The 15,968-nt window shown below is 35.3% G+C and overlaps 1 protein-coding gene across 7 annotated transcripts in view; it reads left to right on the top strand.

Moving 5' to 3' along the window:
• LOC138316165 (protein fantom-like) overlaps positions 1-15,528 on the top strand; it is a 38,505-nt gene extending 22,977 nt beyond the window's left edge. For 3 of the 7 annotated variants that reach the window (XM_069257715.1, XM_069257714.1, XM_069257713.1), the window contains 19 exons: positions 30-145; positions 418-487; positions 605-734; positions 2,841-2,938; positions 3,229-3,388; positions 3,667-3,821; positions 4,636-4,845; positions 4,970-5,173; positions 5,622-5,754; positions 6,342-6,374; positions 7,311-7,472; positions 8,640-8,693; positions 11,883-11,908; positions 12,253-12,298; positions 12,657-12,850; positions 13,074-13,263; positions 13,686-13,770; positions 14,032-14,165; positions 14,463-15,528. In XM_069257715.1, coding sequence (XP_069113816.1) covers positions 30-145; positions 418-487; positions 605-734; positions 2,841-2,938; positions 3,229-3,388; positions 3,667-3,821; positions 4,636-4,845; positions 4,970-5,173; positions 5,622-5,754; positions 6,342-6,374; positions 7,311-7,472; positions 8,640-8,693; positions 11,883-11,908; positions 12,253-12,298; positions 12,657-12,850; positions 13,074-13,263; positions 13,686-13,770; positions 14,032-14,165; positions 14,463-14,575 — 2,313 coding nt within the window. In that variant the 3' untranslated portion in view covers positions 14,576-15,528. Of the gene's footprint in view, positions 1-29; positions 146-417; positions 488-604; positions 735-2,840; positions 2,939-3,228; positions 3,389-3,666; positions 3,822-4,635; positions 4,846-4,969; positions 5,174-5,621; positions 5,755-6,341; positions 6,375-7,310; positions 7,473-8,609; positions 8,694-11,882; positions 11,909-12,252; positions 12,299-12,656; positions 12,851-13,073; positions 13,264-13,685; positions 13,771-14,031; positions 14,166-14,462 lie in introns of all 7 variants that reach the window. The other 4 variants (XM_069257718.1, XM_069257717.1, XM_069257716.1 and 1 more) reach the window with 4 other exon arrangements.
• Positions 15,529-15,968: the final 440 nt, after the last annotated feature.

Raw genomic sequence — 15,968 nt, 5'->3', positions numbered from 1 at the left:
TACAATGTCCCCCATCTACCTCTCTACAGGTGTCACTGTCCGACGAGGGTATCAGACATATCGGGGATGATGAACCTTCTATCTTCTGCACTTGGGAGTTCTTTGAGTTTGAGATCCAGAGTACTCCTGTACTTAAAGGTTCAAGGTAAAGTTACAGGTTTGAAAAGTAGTGAAAAAGCTCAAGGTAAACTTAACAAATCTGAAAAGTACTGGAAAGCTCAAGGCTAAGTTACAGTTTAAAAAGGTAGTAAAACAATCAGGCTAAGTTGACTTATTATCAATTTCTATGTCTTGATTAAAGAAACGTATGTGTTACTTTGCATCCAGATTTGATTTGTCACCATTCTTTTTATAGAATCAGTCAAATTTTCAATGTATGCTGAGTTCAAACTGTTATTTCATTGTCCTATTTTATAGGCCTGAGTTTGACTTTACATCTCAATATATCGTGAAGGTGGATGACTTCTTCTTGCACTTCTTACAAAAGGTAAGATTTTCCTCATACATGTCTGAAGATTGTATAGTCAAAAATCTATGTTAACAAATGAAATAATTGTCAATGTGCTATTACTGCAATACTTATATGTAACGTGTACACTTGTAGGATTCCTGTACACTTGAACTTCACCAGTCATTCGGTCAGGATTACAGAACAATAGCAGCATGTCAGCTCGTCTTCAAGGAGATATTTAACAAAACACATGGAAGGATCCATGGAACTGCCACACTCACAGGTATATACTATAACAGTATCTCCATACAGGTAAATAGTGTAACAGTATCTACATACAGGTAAATACTAAAACAGTATCTACATACAGGTAAATACTATAACAGTATCTACATACAGGTATATACTAAAACAGTATCTACATACAGGTAAATACTATAACAGTATCTACATACAGGTATATACTAAAACAGTATCTACATACAGGTAAATAGTGTAACAGTATCTACATACAGGTAAATAGTGTAACAGTATCTACATACAGGTATATACTATAACAGTATCTCCATACAGGTAAATAGTGTAACAGTATCTACATACAGGTAAATACTAAAACAGTATCTACATACAGGTAAATACTATAACAGTATCTACATACAGGTAAATACTATAACAGTATCTACATACAGGTAAATACTATAACAGTATCTACATACAGGTAAATACTAAAACAGTATCTACATACAGGTAAATACTAAAACAGTATCTACATACAGGTAAATACTAAAACAGTATCTACATACAGGTAAATACTATAACAGTATACAGGTAAATAGTTATTGTAACAGTATCTACATACAGGTAAATACTAAAACAGTATCTGCATACATGTAAATAGTGTAACAGTATCTACATACAGGTAAATACTAAAACAGTATCTCCATACAGGTAAATAGTGTAACAGTATCTACATACAGGTAAATACTAAAACAGTATCTACATACAGGTAAATACTATAACAGTATCTACATACAGGTAAATACTATAACAGTATCTACATACAGGTAAATACTATAACAGTATCTACATACAGGTAAATACTATAACAGTATCTACATACAGGTATATACTAAAACAGTATCTACATACAGGTAAATACTAAAACAGTATCTACATACAGGTAAATACTATAACAGTATACAGGTAAATAGTTATTGTAACAGTATCTACATACAGGTAAATACTAAAACAGTATCTGCATACATGTAAATAGTGTAACAGTATCTACATACAGGTAAATACTAAAACAGTATCTACATACAGGTAAATACTATAACAGTATCTACATACAGGTAAATACTATAACAGTATCTACATACAGGTATATACTAAAACAGTATCTACATACAGGTAAATACTAAAACAGTATCTACATACAGGTAAATACTATAACAGTATACAGGTAAATAGTTATTGTAACAGTATCTACATACAGGTAAATAGTGTAACAGTATCTACATACAGGTAAATACTAAAACAGTATCTACATACAGGTATATACTATAATAGTATCTCCATACAGGTAACTACTATAACAGTATCTATATACAGGTATATACTAAAACAGTATCTACATACAGGTAAATACTAAAACAGTATCTACATACAGGTAAATACTATAACAGTATACAGGTAAATAGTTATTGTAACAGTATCTACATACAGGTAAATAGTGTAACAGTATCTACATACAGGTAATACTAAAACAGTATCTACATACAGGTATATACTATAATAGTATCTCCATACAGGTAACTACTATAACAGTATCTACATACAGGTAAATACTATAACAGTATCTACATACAGGTAAATACTAGTACTACATACAGACCAAGTATCATGTAGATACAGACTGTTGTATGTGGGTAACTGAAGGTAAAGATTTATATTCACATTTTACAGTTGTCTTTTGTAAAGGTAGTCCATTCCTTTACCTGCATCCTGTTGATAATACAAACTCAATACGACTACATATTAGGTAGATACTAAATATTAAGTCTACAGTTAGATACACATAAATGTATGGGTTGGTACTTACTACTATGGTATATATACGGTCCTGGATGCTCCAATGTTTTTTAGTGAGTACATCTATGTGTCAGTGTTGACTAGTCATCATAATGTTGTACATGTATATATATTACATAGATATAAGGGTCAAGGAAGTAATATCAACAGGATTTTCCAGATGACACGGGATCCAATCAAACGTAAGTCTGTTGGATACAACTTACTTCAAATGGTAAATATGGGACAATAGATATTATAGACAATAAATATTACATAGATATATAAACATTAACAATGTAACGGTATATGTGTACAGGTGTGGACAGCAGTGGTGGTACTGGTATTGGTTTTGGCAGTGTGGAGTACTGGATTAGACTACGTGTACCTATGGACCAGGCTCTCCGCTTATACAAGGTAGAGTATCAAATAGCTCTATTAAATACTACCATCAGGCTGTGTTTTGTTCAAATCTTGCAGCATCTGAATAGAAAGCACTCCATTCCTATAGTACAATTTTTTTGATTCACTGTCATAGATATTCAGGATATTTCAAAGATGTTTAAGTGGTATTCAAGAAAATAAAAACCATTGTTACAAAAATTAACATTTTTTGACAGAATTTTGAGCGTGATTTACTATTAATAGTTGTGAAGAGTTTACAAAGGCCCTTGGATATGTTGTGAAAGTGATGTTTTTGTGTTTAGGAGCGGACTAAGGCCCTGGGATATGTAACTTCTAATGAGAAAGCAGCCACTGAGGCTTTACATGCACTGGACGAGACAGCAGCCAAGAGGCCTGCAGACAATGTCAACGAACTTCATGTGAAAATCATAAGATGTGCTAATCTGAAGCCAAGACGAGAGAGTAAGTGTTCATCCACCGAGATCTCCTTGAAATCTTAGTTCTACTCATCTATGATGGAAATAATTCTCTTAAACTGATTATTGAGGGTAGAACAAAGTAAAAGCAATAGAAGGGAAATAATTAAACATTGATTAAAGATGACCTTACCCTGTACTTGATACAGTTTGAGTATTCTGAATTTTCTTAATTCATTATCTCTTTAAATCATATGACTAGCTAAAAACACATTTCAGCATAAAGAACCATTAAGATAATTACAATATGTGTTTATTTTCCAGATGTCCAGCCTTCGCCGTACTGTATCTATCAGTTCTTTGACTTCAATGACCATGATACCACGATCCTGACGAGTACAAACAACCCTGAGTACAACGATCACATGACCTACCCAGTACCAATGACCAAGGAACTGGACCACTACCTAAAAACCTATGTGAGTCATGGGTTTTACAGATTTGTATCCAAATAATACAAGTGGGACTAATTAGCTTACCACGTGATACCCAATTACATTTGCGTGGGACTATTGTCTCTATTAGTGATGGAATGACGTCAATTAAAAGATGACCCACGCTGACATTATTTCAGTGGGAATATCACACAGAGTTACATTCCATTACCACTTGAGATGCTAGTCCTGCACAAACCTTATCGGGTATCATGTGGTACGTGAATTAGTCCCATTCTAAAGTTACACATGTGTTTTAAGTTGATACAGGTTTTATTTTCCACACAAATGTCAGAACACCAGAAATCTGATTTTAACTTTAAGGTTTATGTGTTAACTATATGTAAGAAATGAAGGTATTTGTGTTACCTACCAGGCATATGTAGGAAATGAAGTTATTAGTTTAAAATATATTAAAGATGCTCCACCGCCAATGAATGGTATTTTTTCTCTATCTAAAACAGGACGAATTAGTATTTTTCATCAGTTACACATTGTTAAGTAACTTACTTTACACCATTACCACCATTGAAAAGTTTGAGCTTCTTATTTTAATTAAAGATAAAAATATTAAAAGTAATTTATTGCATCCCGAATAAATTTCATGGCACTATGCCCTATATAGAATTAAGTGCTGATTGTACATGCACCAAAAGCAAAATGAATTATTTTATATGCATTTTTGTGTTAATTAGACACAATTATACATCAGTTAATGTTCAAATGATGGGTATATTGTTTATGCTCTGTTAGCGGTGGAGCATCTTTAACTGAAGGTGTTTGTGTTTAATATTTTTAGCAACTGAAGGTGTTTGTGTTTGACGACACGGACCCAGAGCAGACGGCATACCTCGGCATTGCAGACGTACCTCTCATACCATTAGCACATAATAAATCCATCCAAGGTATATTTGAGCTGAAAGGAGCCAATGGCAAGATCAATGGAACTGTAGAAATGGAACTGAGATGGCAGTTCACGTATATCATGCCAAAGGGTGTCCGCATACAGGTATGTAGTGTACGGCATTTCTGTGGTCTTACTGTACAAGATTAAAATATTCTTGTATTTTCTAATGATATATCAGTTTGCCATCTTGGTTGGTCAGTTGGTTGAAATATAGTGTATCTTACAGGACCCGCCAGTAATTGAACAAGTACCCCCACCGTATGCCTCACCACAACAGGAACATTCCGACTCTGACAGACAGTCCGTGGCAGAGTCTGATATCACCCCTGTTAAACAGAAGTCCAGAGTGGCGGCCAAGTTCCCTGATCCCACACACACTTCTACGCCTATGCCCGCCCCACCAGAGCCTCGAGAGGGAGAACCAGCCAAGGTCAGATTTACTCTATTTCTATACTGTTTCTAGGCTGTTTATATAAACTATTTCTATACCAAGGCATCATATCAAAAGGTTCAAGATGGATTTCACCTAGCTTTTCTTGTGTTTCTATGTACCTGAATATGGCCAAGAGGCCGAAAATTTGTGAAAGAGACTTTTATACTGTTTGAATTTTATATAGATATTCTCCCTCTGGAGGACTAGGATTTGAAATAAAAATCTATACTGTTTCTATATGATTTCTATACTGTTTCTATATGATTTCTATACTGTTTCTATATGATTTCTATACTTTTTCTATATGATTTCTATGCTGTTTATGTAGTTATAAAAGATTTCTTGTCTATAGGTTCACACTTGAGATGCCAATTTTCTATTGTGTTTCCATTACACTTGTCATACTGAACATTTTTTTAAAATGAGTTACTGTTTTACTGTGTAGAAAATCCCGAAGCGTCGCCTCCACAAAGAAGAGCCTGCTGAGCAGCCATCACTTGTAAATGATGCTGTGAAGGGTGTGATTTCTGATATAATGCCTTCCAGTATGTCTGATTCACTGACAGAAACCTTGCCAGGTAGGTACAGGATATCAAACTCAATGTAGGGTTCATATTAGGTTAGTAGTCTCAATGGCTGCAACATGGTAATCTGGGAATAAATACATTTCAAATGTAAACACTAAGATTGGGTTGTAAAGTTCAGACAAATGCCATAATTACCATTCTATGACAGATTTACTGTGTTGACACCAGTCACTATTGCTTATGCAATTGATATCATTATAATTCGACACCTGTATCTTGAAATGTTTTGCTCCATATATCTCTTTTTTAAATTTTTAAAGAAGAAAAAAACAGTGTTATGAATCAGTATGTAATGAAATACATTGTCAATTTTAAATTCAATTGCCTCTTCGTTACCTGTGTTACAGTTAGGGTACTTGTGTTACAGAAGTGTTATACATAATTAATTTAAACGTGATTTGTTACAGTTGTTTTTATCTTTTCTGACGTTTGAACGTGATTTGTTACCGTTGTTTGGTATCTTTTCTGGCGTTTGAACGTGAAGAATATCTAATTATGATAAAGTAGATTGTCCTGTGATTTATTTTTAAGACAATTATAATTTTATTGTTGATAGCTTGCTTATTACTAAATTCCAGCTCAGCCAAGCATACACATGCCAGACCAACAAGGTAAGTGTGTTCTTATATGGAGCAATTGTTATTTGCTGCTAACATTTATCATATATGATAGTTCATGATTACTTGTAAATCCATTTTCGTCTACCATGTATTGTTTCCCACATATTAGTAGGCTGTAAGCATTATAGAAGATCACCAGACCCATTGCTCATCACTGCCATGAGAAGTAACTTAGTGCCAATATATACTTGTTTGTCTTTGCCAGTCTAGATCAGTCATGTATTGTACCTATATGTATGTGTTGTTGCCCATTTGTCCATCTTTGTGTGTATATGAACATGGAGCCATACACATCCTGTACTACTCTGACCTCTGACCTGACTTTAGAAAAAATGTACATGTTAAGTTTCGGAGTAGATTTTAACCCGATGAAGTACTAACTAGAAGCATGTTGTTGTGTGACTTTGGACAGTATTAGGTTGAGCTACTTTGGGATTGAAGTTTGACCTCTGACCCCATGCTTAAACTATTGCGTGTAGCATGTGCCTGGTTACTTACAGACAGCCTGCTGGTATTTACTGACCCGTAGCATGTGCTATTGTTCATATGTATAACAATGAATAATGATATGGATGTCCTTCCTTAATTTGGCCCACAACTACTGAACAGTAAACTGCTGATTGGCTTTAAGCATGCATATTCTTGACCTTTGAACTTCGACTATCAGAGAGTGTGATACTGTATATATATTTACCAAAGAACCTTCTTAAAGTTATCACGTTTCTGACCTCTGACCAAAAACAAAACATCTAAGTGTGATAGATGAGTGCATGTCTTACGCTAGGCCAACATCTGACTTTAGACTACCTGATTGGAGGTTAATAAGTATGCCCTTGACCCAAGTAAATAGAAGCATGCAAGTCCCTGACCTGTGAACTCTGACCTATGTTTGGCCTGACTAGTACTGACTAGAGCATGTGCTTGTAGCCCCTTCTAGAGAAATGATAGAGGAAGCCAGTGATGAGGAGAACGATGAGGAGGTAGAGGAGGAGATTATAGAGGAGGAGGTGATAGAATCTGATGAGGAGAGTGACACAGTCAGTGGTGTTAAACCTCCTCAAAGCTTAATAGCCAATGGAGAGGTCAAAGGTAACATTTCAACCTCAACCTCCAGCTTGACCTTTGACCTAATTATAAACTGTCTTCCTGATTTTAATCAGTGTGTTGTATATACATTGTAGTTTTAGTTTTGTTTTATTTTCAAATTCACTTGGCTCTGTAAATCATTTTATCATTAACATTGGGAAAGCTTGTACATCTCTTTCTTCCTTCAATCCTATATATTGTACACATATCAACAATAGGTCGAGTGTCCAATATATACTTCTCAATCTTTATTTTATTATCAAAACACTGCCATGAACTCTTTTTTCATTATTTCACAAGCACAATGCCTGAGGTTACTTGTTACTAGATTACAAGTCACTATGTCTTATTTTGCACTCTTTCTTGTTGTCACAAAGGTTCCTTTAATTCAATTTAGATAAATAAAGATTATTTTATATCTTTTTAACATGTAAACACTCAACACAAAACTAAGTTATTAGCACAAATGAAAGCAAAGTTTAGATCCAATGTCTTTGATTTGACTTTAAATGAACTGACAACCTCGATCTCTTGGTAACTTTGACTGTGTTGTGTGGCTTACTACATACTCACTGGTTCCTTACTTCTCTCTGTTGTGTGTTGTGTGGCTTACTACATACTCACTGGTTCCTAACTTCTCTCTGTTGTGTGCTCTAAACTCTTCTATTTGTTGTATATTGGTTGCCACCTTTAACACTTCTTTTTTCATTATTTATCTGTGAGCTGTGTTTCTTTCAGATGTGTTCTAATCAGCCTTATGTTTCAGGGAAAAGTCCAACCGTTTTATATTGGAGTCTGTATCTATAACATAGTCATCAACATCTTCATCGGATAGCTATGTGATCTATGTTATGTGTATGTTCTTGTCAGATATCTGTATATCACTATAAGTGTCTGTTACCATGGTAACATTATCCTACATTGACTACTGTAAAACACTTTATTGTCCTGTATAAAATATTTGATGTCTTTCGGAATCAAAGGATCTTACTGACGGTCATGCTTTCTTACATACATTTTATACAATTATTTGCGGAATATTTGAATTCGTGTTTGAGCTCTATTGTGAAATTATGAGAAAATTTATATCTCTCGAAAATAAAGTGTTTTTCCGTAATTCATCTTCATATCTGTTTTGAGGTACACATTCTAATCACCTTCATGTTCTAGGAGTACAGAAGGTTAAAAAGCCAACCCCAAAGGCAAGGAAATCAATATTGAAGGGTAATAGTATGACCACATCCTTAGCATGGTCATTAATACCTGTATGTATTTGTCCTCCCTGTATTGTTTGGTATGAAGTCTCGTTATTGTACATGTATGTATGTGACCAGTTAGACCTATCTATGATATAATAATACTGGTTGCCATGTCATCAAATTATGGTGTATGTGTAGAGAGTATTCTGCATGCCAATGGTATATTTAGTCAGGATTAGATGTTTTACAATGTAATAGTTTTAGTTTAAACATATTTTATTTGAACAAATTCAAAAGGATAATGGTTAGGATTGCCCTCTCCCATTGGAATATAAGGCTAGCCCATAGGTTAGGATTGCCCTATCCCATTGGAATACCTATAAAGCTAGCCCACAGGTTAGGATCGCCCTCTCCCATTGGAATACCTATAAGGCTAGCCCACAGGTTAGGATTGCCCTCTCCCTTTGGAATACTTATAAGGCTAGCCCAAAGGTTAGGATCGCCCTCTCCCATTGGAATACCTATAAGGCTAGCCCACAGGTTAGGATTGCCCTCTCCCATTGGAATACTTATAAGGCTAGCCCACAGGTCAGGATTGCCCTCTCCCTTTGGAATACTTATAAGGCTAGCCCAAAGGTTAGGATTGCCATCTCCCTTTGGAATACTTATAAGGCTAGCCCAAAGGTTAGGATCGCCCTCTCCCATTGGAATACCTATAAGGCTAGCCCACAGGTTAGGATTGCCCTCTCCCTTTGGAATACTTATAAGGCTAGCCCAAAGGTTAGGATCGCCCTCTCCCATTGGAATACCTATAAGGCTAGCCCACAGGTTAGGATTGCCCTCTCCCATTGGAATACTTATAAGGCTAGCCCACATGTTAGGATTGCCCTCTCCCATTGGAATACTTATAAGGCTAGCCCACAGGTTAGGATCGCCCTCTCCCATTGGAATACCTATAAGGCTAGCCCACAGGTTAGGATTGCCCTCTCCCATTGGAATACTTATAATGCTAGCCCACAGGTTAGGATTGCCCTCTCCCATTGCAATACTTAAAAGGCTAGCCCATAGGTTTAATGAAAGTAGTTGTGACCTTTTAGAGACCAAGATTGCTGTATCTGAACTTCAGCTACAGAAATTTTGGTCTCACCTCAGATCATTGCTAAAAGGCATTATGAATAAAGATAATGTTGTATTATGAATAAAGATAATGTTGGATTGGGGCCTTTCATGATGATGTGTGTCTTGTGTCAAATTAACTGGTTATGGTATTTAATTTAGGGTGATGGGTAGCCCAAATATTCACTACTTAATGCTTTATTTTACCTGACTAGCTCCTTATATAGATTTTAAGCAAGTACAAGTATCTTCAGCATGCAAATGACAAACCTTTGCTTTATGTACGATTTGGCTTTATCTAAAGTGACAGAACATGACTCTGCTTATAATAATTACTCAGTAAAATTGATATATACTTGCCTTACATTATATCCTAACCTGAACATGATCAGTGGCGTAGGTAGATGAAACGTAATGGGGGGGCAACGGTCCTCAATATTTTGTAACAACACCCCCCCCCCCTCGCGCGCCCGCACCCACAGGAGATACTTGATAAACTTATTACACATAATCCTCGTACACATCTATATACAGTGGCGTCGCTAACAGGAAATTAATGAATACGCAAATTAGCATGCGAGTATGGGGGGTCCGAGGTATCCCCTGGAAAAATATTAGAATTTAGAATGACTGAGGTTAGCTTTACAATGTATTTTGATGATTTTTCGAGCGCCGAAGGCGGGAGATTTTGGTGTTTGGGGGATCCTGGGTCTCCCCGGGGAAAAAACATTATACGATTAAGAGTGGCAGAGATGAGTTTTACGATACATTTTGTTGAATTTGCGAGAGCTGAAGGAGTCAAATTTTGGTGTTTGGGGGGGGGGGTCCGGGGGTCTCTCCCGGGAAAAATTTTACGATTTTGAATGGCTGAGATGAGTTTTACGATGTACTTTGATGAATTTGCGAGCACCGAAGGCGTGAGATTTTGTTGTTTGGGAGGTCCCGGGTACTACCCCGGGAAAAAAATTTACGATTCAGAATGACTGAGATGAGATTTACGATGCATTTTTTGGAATTAGTGAGCGCCGTAGGCGCGAGATTTTGTTTGTTTTTTGGGGCGGGGGGTCTCCCCCCGTGAAAAATATTACGATTTTGTATTTTGATGAATTTTAAGAGTTCTTAACATGGTATTTTTTTTTATTTAAAGTTACCTGCTATGAAATGATAATTGTGAGTGTCGGCATATACCATTATGCAACCCAGCTCGATCTGAACATGCCGGATTCACACCATCGGCACTCATAATAATAATGAATTGATTGTCTTGCTAAGACATATAAACAAATTAATCTTTTAAGAAACATTTTTTGAAATAGTATAATCCCTTGATAGATATTTTTAGTCTAGTTAATGTGTATTGAATTTTCATTATTAAAGGTTTGAACATTACTTTCTTGAACGTTTTAGGAAACGCGCCGCGCAGCGGAAAATTTTCTAAAATTAAGTACAAGAATGTGCAGGATGACCCTTTCTTGTTTCAAATGTCCATTTTTAGAATATTTCACTCGGCGAAAATGGGGGGGCAAAAAGACATGTTTGCCCCCCCGTACTGGGAAACGGGGGGGGCAATTGCCCCCCCTGCCCCCCCGCTTCCTACGCCCCTGATGATTATCTGTATTGGTTGTATGGATTTGATACATCGTTGCTTTCCATACCAGCATGACTTAACATATACCCGAGGAGAGGAACTGTAATTTGATTGGTGCATATAGATTTAATTTTATTTTGGTTCATATAGATTTGAGTTTATGTAAATCATATTCATCAATAAACTTTATTTTTCTGTTGTTTCACTCACCTCATCATTGCGATTTTGTATTATATGATCATACTGTTTACTTACACAACTCTATTGATGTAGCTATAGAGTCGATCAACATGTATCACTATCACCAGACATTATCAGTGTAACATAATTAACGTACATAGGTTAGGTATTATATACATCTTAGCCAATTTCCATGTGCTTTCATAATATCGGCAACTTCAAGTTGTTTTTAAATATTTTGATTTGATCTATCATGTTCAGTCTATTTGCATTAAAATGTTAAATCAAAACTTTATATTCTATTGAAATAAGTTTTTTCTCTCTCTTTAGATACAAAAGAAATCCATAGTCCAAAGGTAAATTTATTATTTGCTTTAGTTAATTTTCCATGATGACAGGAGTTAAAATGTTATACACATTTACTGTACTGTAGTGATGATTTTGTATTAGTTTGCAATGTGTCACTACAAATTATATAAGGATGATTTAATTATGGTATATGACTGAATTTTTTAATCAAGACTTTCAAATTTTTCAAATGATGTGATAGCAAAAATATAAGCATGTACCTTACATATATCTTTTAAGTGTTTGAAGAATTAACATAAATGAGTTTCTTGTTTCACTTTTCTGTATATACTAGGTATAGTAGTCCTATGATAAATATTTGATAATAGAATTTAAACATTTTACTTTACAGGAAGAAACTAAAATGTCTGACACAATGTTTGAAGAGGAACATACTGGTATGTAGATTTGTTGGATGTAAGAAAGATCAGAATGTGAATTTATACCTGTAGGCATAATTTGCAATTAAATTTAGAAAGCTAAAGCAAAAATTTTATGCATTTCACACATAGAGCTACCGACACCTAGATTGCATTGATGCATTCATAATTTCACAAACATCATTCCAGAAATGATTGGTCAACTCAACAGTAAAAGCATGGACTCTCATGATTGTCCGACATACTTTTATACTTAGAACAAATGGTATGCCATGGTATCTACTCCTTTACCAACTGAGTTATTACAGCCCCTGTAAGGAGGCCATGACTTTGTCATAGTGACTGTTAAGATCCTTCAGACCTATTTTTGTTACAGAGGAGATATCGGAGGAGATCACTGAAGGCAGTCCCTCAGGAACTCTCCAGTTTACTGCTGAGCCCACGCCCATCACCGAGGAGAGCAGTCACGAGTCGGATACTCCACATGGCGTCATGGAGTCTGACAGTGAAGGTGTCATAATGGCCCCAAAACCAACCAAACGCAGTCAGAAAAAGGCAGCTGCAAAGAAAGTAAGTCAACCACAGCAGAAAAAAAAAAGAGAAAAATTCAACAGAAATAAGATTAACCCAGGATGTTTTATCATTTAGAAAGAATCACCAACTCTACTAGCTTTCCCATTAGAATCTTAAATCATGGATTTGTTTATAATTGGTGAAGATCGGTATATCTCTGGATGAGAATCCCGTTCCTGTTTCACATCACCTTACTTTGTTTGTAACATATCTGTTCCAGGGTAACTTCGTGACGATCACGATATCCCATCTGTCACTAGAAGAAGGCGCCGATGTTCTACATAGGGACAACATTCGCCAACTGTTCGTGGCGTACAACTTCCTAGGCATTGATCCTCAGGAGTTAGAGACCCCGTTCTCTCTTCCGAAACCAAGACCAGGTCAACAGATTGCATTCAACTTCAGCAAGAGTAAGTTTTTTTCTCCCCCCCCCCCCCCAACTAAATTCTTCTCATTACTACTCATAGCAGTCACTGCTTCTTAAGTATATGTTTGTTATCCTTTAGTATGAAAGATTGTATAAAAGATAACTTTGGATGTCCCTGAGAAATTAGAATGTAAGATATGTATGAATGTGTGTGTGATTGGTAATGTTATGTCTAAGTATCATGTTTGTTTTGAAAATCTTTGAAAAATGTATTTTTTTTAACCAACGAAATTAAGTCAAAATATTTTAGATTGCACTTGGAAATATGTTTGACAACATAGAATATTTTTATTTGTAATGTAAATAGATCTATTATTTACATATCATCATGTAATGTAAATGAAATGCAAATACATTGTATATTATCATCATTTAACTTGGAGATAATTACCTGTATTATTTTAGCTTTCCAAGTGGATATAGAGAAGAACTACACTCGGCGACAGTTTCTGGCCAGTATGTTATTGCCTGATGACCCAGAGCAGGGTCGGTGAGTACTCTAGCATTGGATATGGTTAGGTGACACTGTCAACTCTTTACTGAATCAGGGATTCTTTAATATAGTAACAACAGGCAATATAGAAATTTACAAAATTCTAACTCATTTTTATGTAAGAGATGAACACTCATTAAACTCCTCTATGTATGCACAAAAAGATACTACACAATTGTCAGCAAACTTTCAGATGATATTCTAGCTGTGTTTAATATCATAGGTGATTTTATGTTTTAACTATTTGTCACTTTACAGGATACGGTTCACGATCGTGAGCGAGCCCCCAGATGAAGATATGGAGGGAGACTGCGAGGATGTAGGTATAGCCTGGATCAGCATCAAGAAAATCCTCATGAACCAAAGAAACATCACAGAGGAGGATGTCGAAGGTAAGTTATAGATTCCTGTTTTATATCTATACAAACAGGAAAATCTAATCTGCAAAGTTACATCTGTTGGTCAAAAGTCATTGATAAAGTATCTACTAATCATGGTCTATTTCAGTAAATTATCTACCAATCAGGAATTCAAGTAAATGTCGTACATCACGACAGAATACAGAATTCTGATTGGCTACACACATAGAATTATAGGTACTATGCTACAATAGTGCCTGCATTTCCATGTTAGATATTATGAATTTTCTGTGATGTATTGTTAGATACATACAATTTTCCTGTCTGCAGTGTTAGATGCCAAGGACCAGAGGACAGTGATTGGGAGCCTGAATTTGTCTGTAGATTGCTTGGCTGCACTTCAAGCTGTTGAAAATGAAATGCAAATTGACGGTACATACTGAAGACCACATCTAGACCTGTGTCCTGAATATAAATCCACCACAAACTAAATCTTGAAACAGAAGGCTACATGATACGAGCATGCCATTGGACTGTATATGTCGATATCATACTGTACTTTGAGCATTTAAAAAGACTACAATGTTTCGATCATGAAGTTATTAGGTATGCAGGCTTTAAGAAATTAAGTGGAATAGTTGTGTTCCAAATTTACTCAAATTCTACATTGTGTAAAGATAATGTTACAGTGCTCTAGGTCTGCTAAGTAAGCAGTCATATAGTACAGCTCTCCGACCTAGGATTATAGATTTTACCATTAAAATAGGTAAAGGTACTTAAACTATAGAAGTAATGTATTTCCAAGGTACAAGAGTAGATTGTTAGTATTTGTTACTGGATTCCCAAACTATCTGTGATAAATGTCCGAGTGTAATGTGTGGAAGTGGAGAGTGATCTGTGTCCCACATGTTTATAATGTGCTGGGTTACCTATATTGTAAAGTCCTTGAGACGACATGTAAGTGTAGAATCTAGATCCATTTGTAACTCATAGACCTCCGTCCCCATATATTTTATAGGCATTATTTATTGCTGGGAGTATTCTTGGTTCTGCCTTAGAGTGATCTCCCCTTCTTTCGCAATGTATATAACTAGTTTTATATAAACTATGTATTTTATGCCTACTTTTGATTGTAAATATGTTGCCCAAAGCTATTTATACATATCATTTAACATTAACAAATCATGTCATCTTTTTACAAATGAGAATGTAGATCTTTGATTTTATTCATGGATTCCATTTTTAGATTCAATTTGTCATAGATTGAAATTACTTATAGCATGAATTATATAACTTTAATGTAGGACATGTCAGATCTGATTGAAATATCAGGTTTTGATTGATACCTTTGATTAGCAGTTTAGGTATTTATTGTGAATAAAACCTGAAATACACATTTTTGTCTTGTTGTATTCAATCAACAATTTACACGGAAACTCTTCATCATTGATAATTTAAATCCAATGTTTAAAGGTAGGGTTGTACATGTATTTTGTTTTTCTTTTGCAGTAACATTTTCACTTCTGTACACTTCTAATTACACTGTAATACCAGAATTCTAAAAACAAAACAACAAATTTTAGTGTTTTATAACAATATATGTATTATTGCACAATAGAAATTAAAAGGAACAGTTTATTTGATACATCAAAACTGCTTTTTCAGTAATGCTGGTTACAAAACAAGGCTGTACTCGGACATTGAATGCTTGGTCAATATGATTAATATACAGTGAAGCAGGTTTATAACAAACACATTGAAAACGAATCCATGGTTATAACATATAATTGTCATTCCCAGTTAGGGTCCTACAATGTGTCTTGTTTAATATCTTCA

This window comes from Argopecten irradians, chromosome 2 (assembly GCF_041381155.1).
Source record: "Argopecten irradians isolate NY chromosome 2, Ai_NY, whole genome shotgun sequence".
Lineage (NCBI taxonomy): Eukaryota > Metazoa > Mollusca > Bivalvia > Pectinida > Pectinidae > Argopecten > Argopecten irradians.
This window is presented reverse-complemented; position numbering and strand designations above follow the sequence as displayed.